General features: G+C 49.1%; 1 protein-coding gene across 1 annotated transcript in view; it reads right to left on the bottom strand.

Moving 5' to 3' along the window:
- Positions 1-20,313, bottom strand: part of LOC118389828 (lymphoid enhancer-binding factor 1-like) — an 81,661-nt gene that overhangs the window by 9,804 nt on the left and 51,544 nt on the right. Inside the window, exons 4-9 of the mRNA XM_052529607.1 lie at positions 14,891-15,014; positions 10,584-10,671; positions 3,262-3,348; positions 1,496-1,606; positions 1,043-1,205; positions 259-366 (exon numbers count right to left, since the gene is read on the bottom strand). Coding sequence (XP_052385567.1) covers positions 259-366; positions 1,043-1,205; positions 1,496-1,606; positions 3,262-3,348; positions 10,584-10,671; positions 14,891-15,014 — 681 coding nt within the window. The remainder of the gene's footprint in view (positions 1-258; positions 367-1,042; positions 1,206-1,495; positions 1,607-3,261; positions 3,349-10,583; positions 10,672-14,890; positions 15,015-20,313) is intronic.

Here is a 20,313-nt window from a genome sequence, read left to right as displayed (position 1 = left end):
AAATACTGTCTAGATCGGATAGAATAGGTTCTATTTCTATGTGTAGACACTAGCCTTAATGATTGACAGTTGGCAGGGTGGGGTGATCATGCTGTGTGTGTGTGTGTGTGTGTGTGTGTGTGTGTGTGTGTGTGTGTGTGTGTGTGTGTGTGTGTGTGTGTGTGTGTGTGTGTGTGTGTGTGTGTGTGTGTGTGTGTGTGTGTGTATGTGTGTGTGTGTGTGTGTGTGTGTGTGTGAGCAGGAAGAGGCGGCCCTTACGTAGTTGTCTCTGGCGGACCAGCTGGGGTAGAGTTGCATGTGTAGCTGCCGCTCCTTCCTGGCCAGCTCATAGTACTTGGCCTGCTCCTCCCGGGTCAGGGCGTGCCACTGCAGGGGAGACACACACACACACACACGCAAAATAAAGAAACCATTTAGATGTTGTTCATTAACCTAGCCAATGATGCAGAGACAATGATGAGATCAGAACTGTGTCATCAGTTCCCATGACTACAACCTCTGTGCAGATCGTGTCTAATAGGTGGATGATATAAACACAATTATAAACTGGGTGGTTCCAACCCTGAATGCTGATTGGCTGACAGCCGTGGTATTTTTAAGCAAAACGGCCCGAGGAGGTGTGATATATGGCCAATATACCATGATTAAGGGCTATTCTTAGGCACGATGCACAACGTCGTACATAAGAACTGCCCTTATCCCTGGTATATTGGCCATATACCACACCCATATAAGGCATTATTGCTTAAATGACTAACAAATAAAGGAAAGCCCACTGTTCCAAGTTTTGAGACAATACAGACAACATCACATAGGGTATTCATCACATTTAGATAATTCTGCATCCTGGTCAATGGTATTGTGTCAGCAGTCAGTCAGGTGAAGGGGGTAACTCACAGGGTAGTAATTCACATTACTGACATATTCCTCTCAAGTCCATCTCTCATGTGTGAAATTAACAGCAGGGGATGAGATGAGGGATTTGGGAAAGAATCTGTCTATGCTGCGTGAGTATTCATGGATGTGTGTTCTTGCTGCTCACCCTTCGGCCCAGTATCTGGTTGATGGCAGCGCTCTCCTTCAGTGTGCACTCAGCGATCACCTTGGCCCTCATCTCCTTCATGTACAGCATGAAAGCATTCAGAGGCTTCTTGATCACCGGCTTCTTGGGCTCCTTCTCCCGCTTGGGCTCCTGGTGAGGCTTACTGAGTGAGTGAGTGAGTGAGTGAGTGAGTGAGTGAGTGAGTGAGTGAGTGAGTGAGTGAGTGAGTGAGTGAGTGAGTGAGTGAGTGAGTGAGTGAGAGAGAGAGAGAGAGAGAGAGAGAGGGACCCATGGTGAATATGTACACAGGAGCATTCATCCATCTACGCTTTTAATACACTTTAAATGAATGCAGGAATGGGAGACAACGGTACACATTGTATGCCATGTAGATCCCACATTTCCTTTGATAGACAGCTCTAGGAGGTAGTGTAGAGATGTGGCGGTACTTACGCGTACATGTTCCTGTCATAATGGTCCAGTTTGCCTGAAGGGGGCATGATGGCTGGGTGGGGGATCCCTGTGGGGTGCATGCCTGGCCCCAGCATCAGAGAGTGAGAGAACCTAGAGGGAGGGAGGGAGAGAGAGAGAGAGAGAGAGAAGGGAGTAAAATAGAGGAGGGAAGGTGGTAGAGAAAGAGAGACAGAGACCATAGCATCAGAAAATACGCTTCATTTTTATATATGTCTCTACATGGCCATGAAGCGCTGAAGCACGAGGGTGGTTTGTTGGCCCTTTAAGCATAGGCTTCCAGACAGTCCTCTCAGGGCAGTAGGACTGTGAGCAGTATCACTCAATGCCAGTAGATGGAGCTCTAGTCACTCTCAGAAAAAAAACTAGGAAACGCTGGTAGATACTCTATGTTTCATTAAATACTTATTTTCAGTTTGTGGAGTTGTTCCCCACTTTGCTGCTATAACAGCCTCCACTTCTGGGAAAGCTTTCCACTAGATGTTGGAACATTGCTGTGGGGACTTGCTTCCATTCAGCCACAAGAGCATTAGTGAGGTTGGGCACTGATGTTGGGTGATTAGGCATGGCTCGTAGTCGTCTTTCCAATTCATCCCAAAGGTTTTCGATGGGGTTGAGGTCAGGGCTCTGTGCAGGCCAGTCAAGTTCTTCCACACCCATCTTGACAAACAATTTATGTATGAACCTCATTTTGTGTATGGGGGGTATTGTCATGGTGAAACAGGGAAGGGCCTTCCCCAAACTGTTGCCACAAAGTTGGTAGCACAGAATCATCTAGAATGTCATTGTATACTGTAGCGTTAAGATTTCCCTTTACTGGAACTAAGGGGTCTAGCCCAAACCATGAAAAACAGCCCCAGGCTATTATTCCTCCTCCACCAAACTTTACAGTTGGCAGTATGCATTTGGACAGGTAGCGTTCTCCTGGCATCCACCAAATCCAGATTTGTCCATCGGACTGCCACATGATGAAACGTGATTCCTCACTTCAGAGAACATGTTTCCGCTGCTACAGAGTCCAATGGCGGTGAGCTTTGCACCCCTCCAGCCAATGCTTGGCATTGCGCATGGTGATCTTAGGATTGTGTGCGGCTGCTCGGCCATGGAAACCCAGTTCATGAAGCTCCCGACAAAGAGTTATTGTGTTGACGTTGCTTTCAGAGGCCGTTTGAAACTTGGTAGGAGTGTTGCAACCGAGGACATACGATTTTTGTGCGCTAAGCACTTCAGCACTCGGCGGTCCCGTTCTGTGAGCTCGTGTGGCCTACCACATTGCGGCGGAGCCGTTGTTGCTCCGAGACGTTTCCACTTCACAATAACAGCACTTACAGTTGACAGGGGCAGGTCTAGCAGGACAGAAATTTGACAAACTGACTTGTTGGAATGGTGGCATCCTGAAGTCACTAAGTTCTTCAGTACGATCCATGTTTGTCTATGGAGATTGCATGGCTGTGTGCTCAATTTTATACACCTGTCAGCAACGAGTATGGCTAAAATAGCCGAATCCACTCATTTGAAGGGGTGTCCACATACTCTTGGCCATGTAGTGTATGTGTTGATATACAGTTGCAGCGCATAGCAGTTGGCACACACACAAAGCCAGGACACAGACATGTTGCAGAGGCCCCTGTACAAGGCAATAGCAAAGGGCACATGGGGGGAGCAAAAGCATTGGTCTGGAATAGTGGTAGGGGGTATGTATGATGCCATGCCCTCCCCAGACTGAAGCAGCTCAGCTCATACTGTACCTGGGGTAGGAAGAGCTGTTGGGGAGACTGGAGGAGTAGGGCTGTCTGAATCCACATGAGGACAGGGGATAGACAGGCTGACTTTGCCTGTGGTTGAGGGGGGACAAATAGGGATGCAACAGGGGTCAACTAGGCTGCTGGCCAAATCCTCACTACCTGACTTCCTAGAATATATTTAGATAGTCTATTCCCACAGGGTACCGTATCTCAGATGGGACGTTAAACGGGTGTCCTGACTCTCTGTGGTCACTAAATATCCCATGGCACTTAATCGTAACAGTAGGGGTGTTAACCCTGGTGTCCTGGCTAAATACCCAATCTAGCTCTCATACGATCATGGCCACCTAATAATCCCCAGCTTACAATTGGCTCATTCGTCTCCCCTGTAACTATTCCCCAGATCGTTGCTGTAAATGAGAATGTGTTCTCAGTCAACTTACCTGGTAAAATGAAATACATGCCTCTCTGACTGGTAGTGTGTTATGTCTAATGGAAGTCTGGCTTCTCAGTCTACTAGCTAGCCAATGAGGGGCTTGATCCTGACTGGTTAAGGAGTGAAGCCCATCCTAATAAGGTCACCTGGGGAAGGAGAGTTGTTTGTTTAAGAGACAAGAGAACCTCATCCATGAGCTTCATGTCAGTGAGAGCTCCATGTGGGACTGTGTAGGGTCCTCGGCCAGCAGAGGCTAGACTGGGTTAACCTCACTGAGGGTCCTGCTGAGTCCCAGGCCAGCAGAGGCATGACTGGGTTAACCTCACTGAGGGTCCTGCTGAGTCCCCGGCCAGCAGAGGCATGACTGGGCTAACCTCACTGAGGGTCCTGCTGAGTCCCCTGCCAGCAGAGGCATGACTGGGTTAACCTCACTGAGGGTCCTGCTGAGTCCCCGGCCAGCAGAGGCATGACTGGGTTAACCTCACTGAGGGTCCTGCTGAGTCCCCAGCCAGCAGAGGCATGACTGGGTTAACCTCACTGAGGGTCCTGCTGAGTCCCCTGCCAGCAGAGGCATGACTGGGTTAACCTCACTGAGGGTCCTGCTGAGTCCCCTGCCAGCAGAGGCATGACTGGGTTAACCTCACTGAGGGTCCTGCTGAGTCCCCTGCCAGCAGAGGCATGACTGGGTTAACCTCACTGAGGGTCCTGCTGAGTCCCCGGCCAGCAGAGGCATGACTGGGTTAACCTCACTGAGGGTCCTGCTGAGTCCCAGGCCAGCAGAGGCATGACTGGGTTAACCTCACTGAGGGTCCTGCTGAGTCCCCGGCCAGCAGAGGCATGACTGGGCTAACCTCACTGAGGGTCCTGCTGAGTCCCCTGCCAGCAGAGGCATGACTGGGTTAACCTCACTGAGGGTCCTGCTGAGTCCCCGGCCAGCAGAGGCATGACTGGGTTAACCTCACTGAGGGTCCTGCTGAGTCCCCAGCCAGCAGAGGCATGACTGGGTTAACCTCACTGAGGGTCCTGCTGAGTCCCCTGCCAGCAGAGGCATGACTGGGTTAACCTCACTGAGGGTCCTGCTGAGTCCCCTGCCAGCAGAGGCATGACTGGGTTAACCTCACTGAGGGTCCTGCTGAGTCCCCTGCCAGCAGAGGCATGACTGGGTTAACCTCACTGAGGGTCCTGCTGAGTCCCCAGCCAGCAGAGGCATGACTGGGTTAACCTCACTGAGGGTCCTGCTGAGTCCCCAGCCAGCAGAGGCATGACTGGGTTAACCTCACTGAGGGTCCTGCTGAGTCCCCTGCCAGCAGAGGCATGACTGGGTTAACCTCACTGAGGGTCCTGCTGAGTCCCCTGCCAGCAGAGGCATGACTGGGTTAACCTCACTGAGGGTCCTAGTCCCCAGCCAGCAGAGGCATGACTGGGTTAACCTCACTGAGGGTCCTGCTGAGTCCCCAGCCAGCAGAGGCATGACTGGGTTAACCTCACTGAGGGTCCTGCTGAGTCCCCTGCCAGCAGAGGCATGACTGGGTTAACCTCACTGAGGGTCCTGCTGAGTCCCCGGCCAGCAAAGGCATGACTGGGTTATCCTCACTGAGGGACCCGCTGAGTTCCCTGCCAGCAGAGGCATGACTGGGTTAACCTCACTGAGGGTCCTGCTGAGTCCCCAGCCAGCAGAGGCATGACTGGGTTAACCTCACTGAGGGTCCTGCTGAGTCCCCTGCCAGCAGAGGCATGACTGGGTTAACCTCACTGAGGGTCCTGCTGAGTCCCCAGCCAGCAGAGGCATGACTGGGTTAACCTCACTGAGGGTCCTGCTGAGTCCCCTGCCAGCAGAGGCATGACTGGGTTAACCTCACTGAGGGTCCTGCTGAGTCCCCTGCCAGCAGAGGCATGACTGGGTTAACCTCACTGAGGGTCCTGCTGAGTCCCCTGCCAGCAGAGGCATGACTGGGTTAACCTCACTGAGGGTCCTGCTGAGTCCCCTGCCAGCAGAGGCATGACTGGGTTAACCTCACTGAGGGTCCTGCTGATTCCGCTGCCAGCAGAGGCATGACTGGGTTAACCTCACTGAGGGTCCTGCTGAGTCCCCTGCCAGCAGAGGCACGACTGGGTTAACCTCACTGAGGGTCCTGCTGATTCCCCTGCCAGCAGAGGCATGACTGGGTTAACCTCACTGAGGGTCCTGCTGAGTCCCCTGCCAGCAGAGGCATGACTGGGTTAACCTCACTGAGGGTCCTGCTGATTCCCCTGCCAGCAGAGGCATGACTGGGTTAACCTCACTGAGGGTCCTGCTGAGTCCCCTGCCAGCAGAGGCATGACTGGGTTAACCTCACTGAGGGTCCTGCTGAGTCCCCAGCCAGCAGAGGCATGACTGGGTTAACCTCACTGAGGGTCCTGCTGAGTCCCCTGCCAGCAGAGGCATGACTGGGTTAACCTCACTGAGGGTCCTGCTGAGTCCCCTGCCAGCAGAGGCATGACTGGGTTAACCTCACTGAGGGTCCTGCTGAGTCCCCTGCCAGCAGAGGCATGACTGGGTTAACCTCACTGAGGGTCCTGCTGAGTCCCCTGCCAGCAGAGGCATGACTGGGTTAACCTCACTGAGGGTCCTGCTGAGTCCCCTGCCAGCAGAGGCATGACTGGGTTAACCTCACTGAGGGTCCTGTTGATTCCCCTGCCAGCAGAGGCATGACTGGGTTAACCTCACTGAGGGTCCTGCTGAGTCCCCTGCCAGCAGAGGCATGACTGGGTTAACCTCACTGAGGGTCCTGCTGATTCCCCTGCCAGCAGAGGCATGACTGGGTTAACCTCACTGAGGGTCCTGCTGAGTCCCCTGCCAGCAGAGGCACGACTGGGTTAACCTCACTGAGGGTCCTGCTGATTCCCCTGCCAGCAGAGGCATGACTGGGTTAACCTCACTGAGGGTCCTGCTGAGTCCCCTGCCAGCAGAGGCATGACTGGGTTAACCTCACTGAGGGTCCTGCTGATTCCCCTGCCAGCAGAGGCATGACTGGGTTAACCTCACTGAGGGTCCTGCTGATTCCCCTGCCAGCAGAGGCATGACTGGGTTAACCTCACTGAGGGTCCTGCTGATTCCCCTGCCAGCAGAGGCATGACTGGGTTAACCTCACTGAGGGTCCTGCTGAGTCCCCTGCCAGCAGAGGCATGACTGGGTTAACCTCACTGAGGGTCCTGCTGAGTCCCCAGCCAGCAGAGGCATGACTGGGTTAACCTCACTGAGGGTCCTGCTGAGTCCCCTGCCAGCAGAGGCATGACTGGGTTAACCTCACTGAGGGTCCTGCTGAGTCCCCTGCCAGCAGAGGCATGACTGGGTTAACCTCACTGAGGGTCCTGCTGAGTCCCCTGCCAGCAGAGGCATGACTGGGTTAACCTCACTGAGGGTCCTGCTGATTCCCCTGCCAGCAGAGGCATGACTGGGTTAACCTCACTGAGGGTCCTGCTGAGTCCCCTGCCAGCAGAGGCATGACTGGGTTAACCTCACTGAGGGACCCGCCGAGTCCCCTGCCAGCAGAGGCATGACTGGGTTAACCTCACTGAGGGTCCTGCTGATTCCCCTGCCAGCAGAGGCATGACTGGGTTAACCTCACTGAGGGTCCTGCTGAGTCCCCTGCCAGCAGAGGCATGACTGGGTTAACCTCACTGAGGGTCCTGCTGATTCCCCTGCCAGCAGAGGCATGACTGGGTTAACCTCACTGAGGGTCCTGCTGAGTCCCCTGCCAGCAGAGGCACGACTGGGTTAACCTCACTGAGGGTCCTGCTGATTCCCCTGCCAGCAGAGGCATGACTGGGTTAACCTCACTGAGGGTCCTGCTGAGTCCCCTGCCAGCAGAGGCATGACTGGGTTAACCTCACTGAGGGACCCGCTGAGTCCCCTGCCAGCAGAGGCATGACTGGGTTAACCTCACTGAGGGTCCTGCTGATTCCCCTGCCAGCAGAGGCATGACTGGGTTAACCTCACTGAGGGTCCTGCTGATTCCCCTGCCAGCAGAGGCATGACTGGGTTAACCTCACTGAGGGTCCTGCTGATTCCCCTGCCAGCAGAGGCATGACTGGGTTAACCTCACTGAGGGTCCTGCTGAGTCCCCTGCCAGCAGAGGCATGACTGGGTTAACCTCACTGAGGGTCCTGCTGATTCCCCTGCCAGCAGAGGCATGACTGGGTTAACCTCACTGAGGGTCCTGCTGAGTCCCCTGCCAGCAGAGGCACGACTGGGTTAACCTCACTGAGGGTCCTGCTGATTCCCCTGCCAGCAGAGGCATGACTGGGTTAACCTCACTGAGGGTCCTGCTGAGTCCCCTGCCAGCAGAGGCATGACTGGGTTAACCTCACTGAGGGTCCTGCTGATTCCCCTGCCAGCAGAGGCATGACTGGGTTAACCTCACTGAGGGTCCTGCTGAGTCCCCTGCCAGCAGAGGCATGACTGGGTTAACCTCACTGAGGGTCCTGCTGAGTCCCCAGCCAGCAGAGGCATGACTGGGTTAACCTCACTGAGGGTCCTGCTGAGTCCCCTGCCAGCAGAGGCATGACTGGGTTAACCTCACTGAGGGTCCTGCTGAGTCCCCAGCCAGCAGAGGCATGACTGGGTTAACCTCACTGAGGGTCCTGCTGAGTCCCCTGCCAGCAGAGGCATGACTGGGTTAACCTCACTGAGGGTCCTGCTGAGTCCCCTGCCAGCAGAGGCATGACTGGGTTAACCTCACTGAGGGTCCTGCTGAGTCCCCTGCCAGCAGAGGCATGACTGGGTTAACCTCACTGAGGGTCCTGCTGAGTCCCCTGCCAGCAGAGGCATGACTGGGTTAACCTCACTGAGGGTCCTGCTGAGTCCCCTGCCAGCAGAGGCATGACTGGGTTAACCTCACTGAGGGTCCTGCTGAGTCCCCTGCCAGCAGAGGCATGACTGGGTTAACCTCACTGAGGGTCCTGCTGAGTCCCCTGCCAGCAGAGGCATGACTGGGTTAACCTCACTGAGGGTCCTGCTGAGTCCCCAGCCAGCAGAGGCATGACTGGGTTAACCTCACTGAGGGTCCTGCAATGTGTATGACATGGCTGTGTGGAGGCTGGATGGATGGGGGGTGGACTTAAACAGGATCCTTTGATATGCTGCAGCCCCCCCAGCCCCATTCGTCCCCCTCCCCAGCCCTCCTCAACCCCAGGAGGTCCCTGGGATCACGGTAAGTAAAGCAGGCTCAGTGTTAGGGATGCTCCCATGTCCATAGGCCTCTCTCAGGGAGAGGCCCATTAGGAGCAATTTGTCCTTCTCCTATCCCTGTAAGAGTATCAGCTATTCAAACCATATGAGTAATCTTGATCAATTTCTTGCTTAACCCTGTATCGGAACGTCTTTGAAACAAATTAACTGTGTATCTTAGTGCAGTCTGCTAAAGTAGGCTGTCCCTAGAGTGGGCTGTCCCTAGAGTGGGCTGTCCCTAGAGTGGGCTGTCCCTAGAGTGAGCTGTCCCTACAGTGAGCTGTCCCTACAGTGGGCTGTCCCTAGAGTGGGCTGTCCCTACAGTGGGCTGTTCCTAAGAGTGGACTGTCCCTACAGTGGGCCTTCCCTAGTGGGCTGTCCCTACAGTGGACTGTCCCTACAGTGGGCTGTTCCCCAAGTCACGTGCCATATAGTGGCCAGAGAGGGACACACCACACCACACAGTGAGTCCTATCCAGCTCTTTGTCATGACAAAGGAGTCCCAGTGGCTGACATCTCTTCCCCAAACAAAGAGGGACACAAGAAAACCAAACAAACATGATCTGCACTAAGAAGATTACAAGTTTGTAAACAAGATGATTTTTTGACAATACCACAGCAAGTCTGTAGTGACTGTTAACTTAAGTGTCTGAAACAAAAGTGAGTTCGGTGGTGGAGGGACAGACCAGGGAAACAGCAGCAATCTGCCTCGTGCCGAGCGGAGTCTGTTTAGGGATTGCCAATGTCCTTCACCAGCTTTAAAGACACACAGCATGGATGTGAATGGAAGTAGTCTTAGCTGACATTCCATTGGAGTAAACCAAATCCCCATCACATTTAAGAGAAGCCAACAACTGTTCAGGGGGATTTACACAAAGTTATTCTGACAATATAATAGCAGTTATAATAAAATGGATTTGTAAAGTTGAACTCAAGACAATGGATGGATTGTTAGCCAGAACGTGTGTTTCAACAATGTCATCTGAGATTATGGGTGTTAAAACATGCTCTGATTTGGCATCGTCTACACTTTCTGTGATGCTGGGAAGGCAAGGGAAGGCAATAGTTTAATTCTGAGGACTCTAGACTAGATATGACCACTGAATCCAAGGCAGGGCATTCATATCCTAGGAGGTGACCTGTTCATTACTGTATGTGTGACCCCAAGACAACAAGCTATAGAGGGATGAAGTGGTTGCTATAGAGTGATGAAGTGGTTGCTATAGAGGGATGAAGTGGTTGCCATGCAATTAATGTGGCTTAGGTGAGACTGAACTGGTGGATGTAGCTAGCAGGGGCCAGTGGTGCAGGTCAGTGTGGTGTATGTGTTTGTGTGTATCTGTTTGTGTAAAAAAGGAATAGTAAAATAATAATGTTTTATCGTCACATACACAGGATAGGTGCAGTAAAATGTGTAGTTTTACAGGGTCAGCCATAGTACTAAGGCGCCCCTGGAGCAAATTGGGGTTAAGTGCCTTGCCGAAGGTCACATCGCCAGATTGTTCACCTTGTTGGCTCGGGTATTCGAACCAGCAACCTTTTGGTTACTGGCCCAACGCTCTAACCGCTAGGCTACCTGCCGCCTGTGTGCCCATGTGTGTGTGTGTACGAGAGAGTATGTGAGTGTGTGTGTGTGTACGAGAGAGTATGTGAGTGTGTGTGAGTTTGCATAAGACTTACCAGCCCATGGAGGGGGGCATCTGTCCTACACCGCCAGGGGGTAGGGAGTAGAAACCTGAGATGTCTTGGGACTGGGGCCTGTGAACGCCTGGAGGGGACACGCAGGAGAAGACACGCTCATTAACTAAGGGCCCCTGACTCAGCAAGGGCCTCATTACCTGGCTGGGCACCTACCATTACACACACAGGTCACACACACACATGCACACACACACGCATACACACACAACCACCCCATTCTCATACATCCCTGCTGTGTGTGTGTGTGTATGTATGTTGGAAGGGTCAAGGGGGTGTTGATGTAAGATGTACGAGAACTAAGGTCAAAGGTTTCCACCAGAGGCCCCCAGCATCTTGTTGATCCAGTACATCTGACTCACTACCAAGTGAAGTGGAAAAAAACTCTGTGAACTAGGTCTTTCATTCCACTCCTTTGTAACAGCCTGCCTCCTGAGAAAATAACATTGCCATTCTGAGCTTCTGTCGTCTTCTCCTTGGGCCAGCTGTTTTTCTGTTTGGTCCCTGATGCCTGAATCGCACCACCAACAATAGCTTTATAACAAAGGGATCTTGATCCAAGTTCCTTCCCATGATGTGTCAGTCAGTCAGAAGCTCCTGAGAAGACGTGATGTTTTCCATTATGGAGATGGAATCACATAAAAGAGCAGCGTCCCAACACAAAACAAAATGGCTTTCTCCGTGCCTTTCAAAGGAAGTCATTTGTCAACAGCGAGCACCTAGCACTTAAGCACAACCCGAAGGTAACCTATATTTGTTACAGAAGAATGCTGCAGATGACTGTAATTTGCCATTGCTGTAGGCCTGTTTCTGCACTGGACCATCTATAAATCTGAAGGACTGGAATGTGAATGAGTCAACGTGACTCTCTCATCCTCCCCTCCAGACCCGTCCCTCCCTCCCTCCAGACCCCTTCCTGAAAAAGCCCATGTCCTTCGTGTAGCTTGCAGTCTCAGTCTCTACTCTCCAGAGTCCAAACACAGTTACATCACACAAACGTCTGATGAGATTGCACTAGTAATACCTACATTTAACTTCAACTTCCAGTTATTCATTTCTTGCCTATTTTGTTGCTCTACTAAGTCTTACAGTAAATAACAACATGAAATACTCCTGGAATGACCATTTAAAAACATATGTGAAATGACATTAGACCCAGAATCAGTCGCCAGTAAAAGATCAAACTGGTTAGTCATATAACTTCAAGATGTTGTTAGGATATACTGTTTAAAATAGCATTTCAATACTGATGACCTTTTACTGTTACCAAAACCACAATAAGTGAAACTGCTATCATATCACAGTTCTAAATGAGTGGCCAGTAGCTCAGGTGCTGTGCCCTGAAAACGTCTCAAAGACAAACCCCAGTACAGTACAGTAGTTTTGGTTTCTATTGAACTTCTCTCTTTTTCACCCTAATGCAGCAAAACAGTCACATCTGACAACTGCACACGTGAACAAATGTGACAAGATGGTGTGACTTTGGTTCGGTATGATGGTTGACACACTGAATGACTAATAGTACAGGTCTGTACTGAATGCACTGACTGACAGATTAAATGACAGACTGACACGTTGACTGATATGCAGGCAGAATGGCAGAGTGAGGGAAAGGAAGATGGATGGAGGGTATGTGAGGGGCCTATTGTCAGAGAAGCTGCTGGAAACTCACACTGTCAGCTGTAGTCTCTGTACACTGCATTATGAGGTATGATGTGAAATGTGAGCTTCCTGCAGTGTAAGGTGTCAGGTAAGTGGGGTGTGATGTGATTATGTGTGAGCTAAGAGGGTGAGGTGAGAGGGTGTGAGAAGGGGGTAAGGACTAGGAGGTATCAGGTGTGTACAGGGAGGTCTAGACCTCTCATTATGGGGTGAGTCACTGGCATCAACCCTCACATCACTCCTGGGCATTGTCATGTTTCTTAGCTAATACACTGCCCAGCCCCAGTATAGACAAGGAGTGGCAGAGCAGGGGGATTCCCAGCTGGAGACAGAGAGATTGTCTGGGCTGATGCCTGCTACCATGTACTGTTCTGTGAGAGGGGCCTTCACTCTCTTCCCCTGCCCCCGTCTGAGTGGTCAGAGAAAGGTTGGGGCCTTCCTCTGACCACAGGCAGTAGTACTGACAGACAGACACAGTCTTGGCCACACTCCAACACTGATCGCTATTCAGCCCAGGTCAGTCTTCATCAGATCACTACAGGAGGGCATTTTCATCAGCTCGTTTTTTAAAGCTGTGTTTGGGTTAAAATGTAGTTTTTCCCTTCCACTGAAAATGAATCAGATCTATAGAATTGATAAAAATGAAATTGAACACGTGTGTCCATCGCTATCTCTCTGTATGTGAGTAGTAAGCTCATGTGAGGAGATGTTGAGGAGAGTGATGGAGAGCTCGTGGTGTGTAAGTCTCTGAGGGACTATGTGAGCCAAGTGTGCGAGCGACTGTGAGAGCGTCCTAAGCAGAACCTTGTGGATGGCCCTGTGTGATTGTCACCCTAATTGCTTCCAGCTCTCTGTGTGTGTGTGTGTGGCAGGCAGCCCCTCTTGGGGATGCGACCACTTCAAGTGCGGTGGTGGGACAGCCGGAGGCTCCCTGGAAAGAAGGGCTTGTCTCTAGCCGGCATCCCAAATGGCACCCTTTTCCCTACATAGTGCACTACCTTTGGCCAGGGCGCATAGGGCTCTGGTGTTAAGTAGTGCACTATACCGGGAATAGGGTGCCATTTGGGATGCAGATCCTGTCTCTGGGCTGCAGCTGCTGCTCGGCTCCACACGGCTCCACTGCTGCAGCTCAGGAATCAGGGGTGGAGTTTGTGTGCGTGTTAAAATTAAGCAGGAAGTACCACTTCACGTTTGTTCAGGAGAAGGTTAGAGGATGATTATGCTTCTCTGCTGTGGTGACTGACAGGAGAAGGCTAGAGGATGATTGTACTACTCTGCTGTGGTGACTGACAGGAGAAGGCTAGAGGATGATTGTACTACTCTGCTGTGGTGACTGACAGGAGAAGGCTAGAGGATGATTGTACTACTCTGCTGTGGTGACTGACAGGAGAAGGCTAGAGGATGATTGTACTACTCTGCTGTGGTGACTGACAGGAGAAGGCTAGAGGATGATTGTACTACTCTGCTGTGGTGACTGACAGGAGAAGGCTAGAGGATGATTGTACTACTCTGCTGTGGTGACTGACAGGAGAAGGCTAGAGGATGATTGTACTACTCTGCTGTGGTGACTGACAGGAGAAGGCTAGAGGATGATTGTACTACTCTGCTGTGGTGACTGACAGGAGAAGGCTAGAGGATGATTGTACTACTCTGCTGTGGTGACTGACAGGAGAAGGCTAGAGGATGATTGTACTACTCTGCTGTGGTGACTGACAGGAGAAGGCTAGAGGATGATTGTACTACTCTGCTGTGGTGACTGACAGGAGAAGGCTAGAGGATGATTGTACTACTCTGCTGTGGTGACTGACAGGAGAAGGCTAGAGGATGATTGTACTACTCTGCTGTGGTGACTGACAGGAGAAGGCTAGAGGATGATTGTACTACTCTGCTGTGGTGACTGACAGGAGAAGGCTAGAGGATGATTGTACTACTCTGCTGTGGTGACTGACAGGAGAAGGCTAGAGGATGATTGTACTACTCTGCTGTGGTGACTGACAGGAGAAGGCTAGAGGATGATTGTACTACTCTGCTGTGGTGACTGACAGGAGAAGGCTAGAGGATGATTGTACTACTCTGCTGTGGTGACTGACAGGAGAAGGCTAGAGGATGATTGTACTACTCTGCTGTGGTGACTGACAGGAGAAGGCTAGAGGATGATTGTACTACTCTGCTGTGGTGACTGACAGGAGAAGGCTAGAGGATGATTGTACTACTCTGCTGTGGTGACTGACAGAAGAAGGCTAGAGGATGATTGTACTACTCTGCTGTGGTGACTGACAGGAGAAGGCTAGAGGATGATTGTACTACTCTGCTGTGGTGACTGACAGGAGAAGGCTAGAGGATGATTGTACTACTCTGCTGTGGTGACTGACAGGAGAAGGCTAGAGGATGATTGTACTACTCTGCTGTGGTGACTGACAGGAGAAGGCTAGAGGATGATTGTACTACTCTGCTGTGGTGACTGACAGGAGAAGGCTAGAGGATGATTGTACTACTCTGCTGTGGTGACTGACAGAAGAAGGCTAGAGGATGATTGTACTACTCTGCTGTGGTGACTGACAGGAGAAGGCTTTCCCACTGGCTTGGCTGGTGTGTGTTAGGATGAGGGAGATGGTAGGTTGACCTACCTTTCTGACTCATGTCTGTGGGCAGGTGAGGGGGGCTGGGGTTGAAGTGGTCGTTGCTGTAGGGCAGCAGGGACGTCAGGGGGTGCATCCCGTGAGACTGTTGGACCACTGAAACTTTGTTGGACTGCAACAGAGAGTGAGGGGGAGACAGACAGAGAGAGAAAGACAGACAGACAGACGTAATTTTAAGCATGGCTTGGAACAAACAGATGTGCTTTGGAAGCAGAATACATTTGCTCCCATTCGGTTGGCTGGGGATTCGGGGAGGGGTGGAGGGTGTGGGGGTACATTTGATCGATAGGACTTTGATGATCAAGGGAGGCTGCGTGAGAGCTTGTTTGCTTTCATGTTTCTGTTTACAAATGGCTTTCAATAACTTAGGTGAAATCCAGTTATTTCTAATGCCAACAGCATGCTGTGTGACATATGATATGTCACAGTGGTTACCATGTTGGAGGTATTCACCCGTTCTTGGACACAGTTCCAATAGCAGAGCCTTTCATATGTTGTCAGTGTGTGTATGTGTTTGAAAGAAGTTTGGCTGAGGCATTGATTTTCATGTGTATGTACATACTTCAGAAAAGTTCTGTTTCTCTCTGCTGCTCTGAAGACTCCAGCAGCAGCACAACAGGGAGAGGCTGAAGCTCGCCTGGCCGGCTTCACATTGGCCCCCTGCTGTTTTATAAAGTCAATGCCTTATCACTTTAAGGAAGTCCTTCCATGCGTGCCGACACACATTACTAAAACCCACTTTCAACATTACCCCTATCCCCACCTGATTACATCACATCTAAACCTCTTAACACAGGTTCCCATCAGTATGATGTGGGAGAGCTAAAACAAAATACTACCACTACTTGTAATGTTCCAAACACACAGCAACACAACATCAGAGCTGAGAGAGAGAAAGAGAGAGGTATCGCAATAACTACCGTGGGATATGCATCAACAGCAACCATGGGAAAATCCGCTGCATTGCCATTAACAGCAGACTCGTACATTTCCTCTGTGAAAACAATGTACTGAGCAAATGTCAAATTGGCTTTTTACCAAATTGCCATATGATAGAGAACGTATTCATCCTGTACACCCTAATTGACAAACAACCAAAACAAACCAAAACAAAGGCTAAGTCTTCTCATGCTTTGTCGATTTCAAAAAAGCTTTTGACTCAATTTGGCATGAGGGTCGGCAATACAAATTGATGGAAAGTGGTGTTGGGGCACAAACATACAATATTATAAAATCCATGCACACAAACAACAAGTGTGCGGTTAAAATTGGCAAATAACATACACGCAGAAACTGGCCCAAGCCCCCCTGCTTCTCCGTCGCCCAAATCCAGACAGCTGATGTTCTGATAGAGCTGCAAAATCTGGATCCCAACAAATCAGCTGGGCTAGACCATCTGGACCCTCTTTTCCTAAAACGTTCCACCGCCATTGTTGCAACCCCTATTACTAGTCTGTTCAACCTCTCTTTCGTATCGTCTGAGATCCCTAAAGATTGGAAAGCTGCCGTGGTCATCCCCCTCTTTAAAGGGGGAGACACTCTAGACCCAAACTGTTACAGACCTATATGTATCCCGCCCTGACTTTCTAAAGTCTTCGAAAGCCAAGTTAACAAACATCACCGTCCATTTCGAATCCCACCGTACCTTCTCCGTTATGCAATTGCAATTATGCAATTTCCGAGCTGGTCACGGGTGCACCTCAGCCACGCTCAAGGTCCTAAACGATATCATAACCGCCATCGATAAAAGACAGTCCTGTGCAGCCGTCTTCATCGACCTGGCCAAGGCTTTCGACTCTGTCAATCACAGTATTCTTATCGGCGACTCAACAGCCTTGGTTTCTCTAATTCCTCGCCTGGTTCACTAACTACTTCTCAGATAGAGTTCAGTGTGCCATTCTTTGGACGCTGTGTTAACAAACCTCCAAACGAGCTTCAATGCCATACAACGCTCCTTCCGTCGCCTCCAACTGCTCTAAAATTCTAGTAAAACTAAATGCATTCTCTTCAACCAATCTCAGCCCGCACCCGCCTGCATCACTACTCTGGAAGGTTCTGATTTAGAATATGTGGACAACTATAAATACCTAGGTGTCTGGCTAGACTCTAAACTCTCCTTCCAGACTCATTAAAAACTTCTTAGGGATAGCCCCCTTTTTTTTCAATTTTCACCTAAAATGACATACCCAAATCTAACTGCCTGTAGCTCAGGCCCTGAAGCAAGGATATGCATATTCTTGGTACCATTTGAAAGGAAACACTTTGAAGTTTGTGGAAATGTGAATTGAATATAGGAGACTATAATAAAATAGATCTGGTAGAAGAAACTACAAAGAAAAAAAACTAACAAAAATTCCCTTTTTTCTACCTTTTGAAATGCAACAGAAAGGTCCCACTTCTAACCATTACTCTGGTTGTAATTCCGATGGTGTCCACAAGATGGCGGCAGTGTATGTGCAACGTTTCAGGCAGATAACTTGAAGTATGAGCGAACTACATGACATTTAGTGTGAAGTCACCCAGGTACATTTGGGCAAATTGTGAAGGAGACATTTGCATTTATATAAAAGATTTCTGCAAGAAAATCGTCAAATCTGTATACTTGGACTTTTCCAGTATTAGTATTTCCAGTATTAGTAGCCATATTATAAGCTCAACATTTGCAAAACAACCAGTTTTCATAACTTCATAACTCTGAATATTCTTATAATTTTTGTCCAAAAGGAAAAGGCATGCTGTCGCACAAGGTTAGCAGCTACATTGTGTGACAGATACAGGGTTTCCGTAAATACTCCAGTAAAGCCCAGCTCATTGGCTATCTAGCTAGTTTTGTTTGACAAAGTTAGAGTCGATCAAGTGAAGACCGCCCACGTCATCGGTGTGCCATTGGTGTGCCATGTCTGACCAAATTTTGTGTCCTATAGGATATACTACACCCCAAATGATATAGTGAAGTCTGGTTACGCTCTAGGATCACTGAGGAATACATACAAACATGATTTGACTGGTCGAAACAACGTTCAGGGTTAGATTTTCACAGATTTCTTTCTTTGCAAATTGATCGAGTGGAAATACAAAATCGATCGTGTATGCCATGTGGAACTCTTTAGGATATGAAAAGGGATTTTATCTAACAAAACAGCTCTTCATGTTATCTCTGGGACCCTTTGGATGATAAATCAGAGCAAGATTTCAGAATGTAAGTACAAATTTCACCTTCAAAGGTGAATTTATCAAAACTATCGCGGTGAAAAAGTGTTTTGTTGTTAGGAGCTTTCCTCAAACAATAGCATGACATTTTTTCACAGTAATAGCTACTGTAAATTGGACAGTGCTGTTATATTAACAAGAATTTAAGCTTTCAGCCGATATAAGACACTTACTGTGGGGAGAACATGTATTTGATACACTGCCGATTTTGCAGGTTTTCCTACTCACAAAGCATGTAGAGGTCTGTCATTTTTATCATAGGTACACTTCAACTGTGAGAGACGGAATCTAAAACAAAAATCCAGAAAATCACATTGTATGATTTTTAAGTAATTAAAATTGTTTTACGTTTATTTCACTATTGTTTATTATCTACATTCCTTTGGCAATGTTAACATATGATTCCCATGCCAATAAAGCCCTTAAATTGAAACTGAATTGAGAGAGAGAGGGGGGGTGGGGTCTACAGTATATTCAGGAGTGAAGGGGCTTTATTGGCATGGGAAACATATGTTAACATTGCCAAAGCTCTCGCTCTCTCTCTCTCTTTGCGTAGCTCTCTTTCTCTCTCTCTGAGGGTCTGAGGGTGATGTACCATCATAACATTATAGCCACACAATTTAATATTTACATCTTTGCCTTCCTAAAGGCAATTAGCCATCCTTGAAGTGGTTCTCTATGTGTGTTCCTTTTCTACACACACTCATAGAGACCAAATTATTATCACCCTCCCTCTATTAAACCACGTTGTAACGGGATACACGCATAGGAGCGAGTGCACACAAATATGCCTCCCCACACACACACTCACACTCACACTCACACTCACAGAAAGGTGAATTAACTCAAGACTTCAATCTAACTCGTATCTAAATCTTTGGTCTCCGATAACATCAAAGACAAAATTCCAATTAGATATTAAACCTTTTAAAGTACGGCAAACGCACTGCGCTCATCCTTCAGTAATCTAATTTCACTTAAAAGGACATATATTAGCATATTGATATTGCCTTTTATCTGGCGGGGTTGTGTTTGAACAGGAATCCGGTGTTAAATAAGAGGTAATGGTGTTTGAGACATCACTGGGAATTAATGATGGATGATGACCTTCCCCCCCCGATGGCCAATAGGCTACACCTTGACCCTTGTCTCTGCCGCTTCATTCCCTATGCTGATGAAACACTTTACACATAATGTATTCTTTGGTGTTCATAGACCTAAGAAGGTTTTTTGAAGCGGAAATTAGGGGTCCTGTTCGCAGCACGGCCAGAGTGCTTTGAGAGTAACGTCTTTAATCTCTATTTCATCGTTGATACATTAAACACACTCACTTCTCCATTGTTCATCATCTTGGCCCTCTGCTATATATCAAGGTTGAATGAGCTACAATCATTTGGATTGAATGGTCTCGTTTGGGGCTTTCAAGTAGGTTAAAAAATACATTGTTCTTAATCGACTCACCTGTATAAATAAAGGTTGAAAAAAAGAGAGATAAAATCCAAATCAGAGTCATGTTGTTAATTTGTAGTTTTGTAACATTGTCATGAATTAAGATAAAAGATAAAATAGCACTAATAAAACACTCATTTCACACGTGAATCAGTTGCAAGTTCCCATGAATTGCCGTTGTGTTAAGTACAGAAAACTGCTATGGTTGTAATGTCATGTACTGTTCATTACGTTACAGACCTTGTTCCCACTGCACTGCATACAGTGTCGGCTATCTGACGCCCCTGTGAAATCCCACATTGAGTGGCTGGGATGCAGACACAGACAGGCAAGTACACAGATGAGCAGGACGGGCGACAGATGTGACTTAACCCATCCACTGTACCAGCGCCACACTGAGCCAGAGCCTTGCTGTGGTGCACTAGGCATTACTCATACACACACCCTCAGGTTTGTGTGTGAGCAGTGGTATAGAGGGGAAAATTACCCACACCTGACTGTGTGAGAGTGAAAGGGCTGGCTGAAGGGGCACCGAAAGTCATCAGAATGAGACCTGAGACATTTACATTCTGTTTGATCCTGGAACTGGCTCTGTGCTATATATGGATACAGGTCAGCTAGGGATGGAAATCATTTTAGGAGTGGATGATTAGGTTTCTATAAAAAGACTGAGACAGTAAAACAACAACAACAGCAAGTAGAAGGTTGTTGTGGATAAGAGTGATGCTGTTTGGACATTTGTGTGTGTGTGT

The sequence above is a fragment of the Oncorhynchus keta genome, chromosome 11 (genome assembly GCF_023373465.1).
Source record: "Oncorhynchus keta strain PuntledgeMale-10-30-2019 chromosome 11, Oket_V2, whole genome shotgun sequence".
Lineage (NCBI taxonomy): Eukaryota > Metazoa > Chordata > Actinopteri > Salmoniformes > Salmonidae > Oncorhynchus > Oncorhynchus keta.
This window is presented reverse-complemented; position numbering and strand designations above follow the sequence as displayed.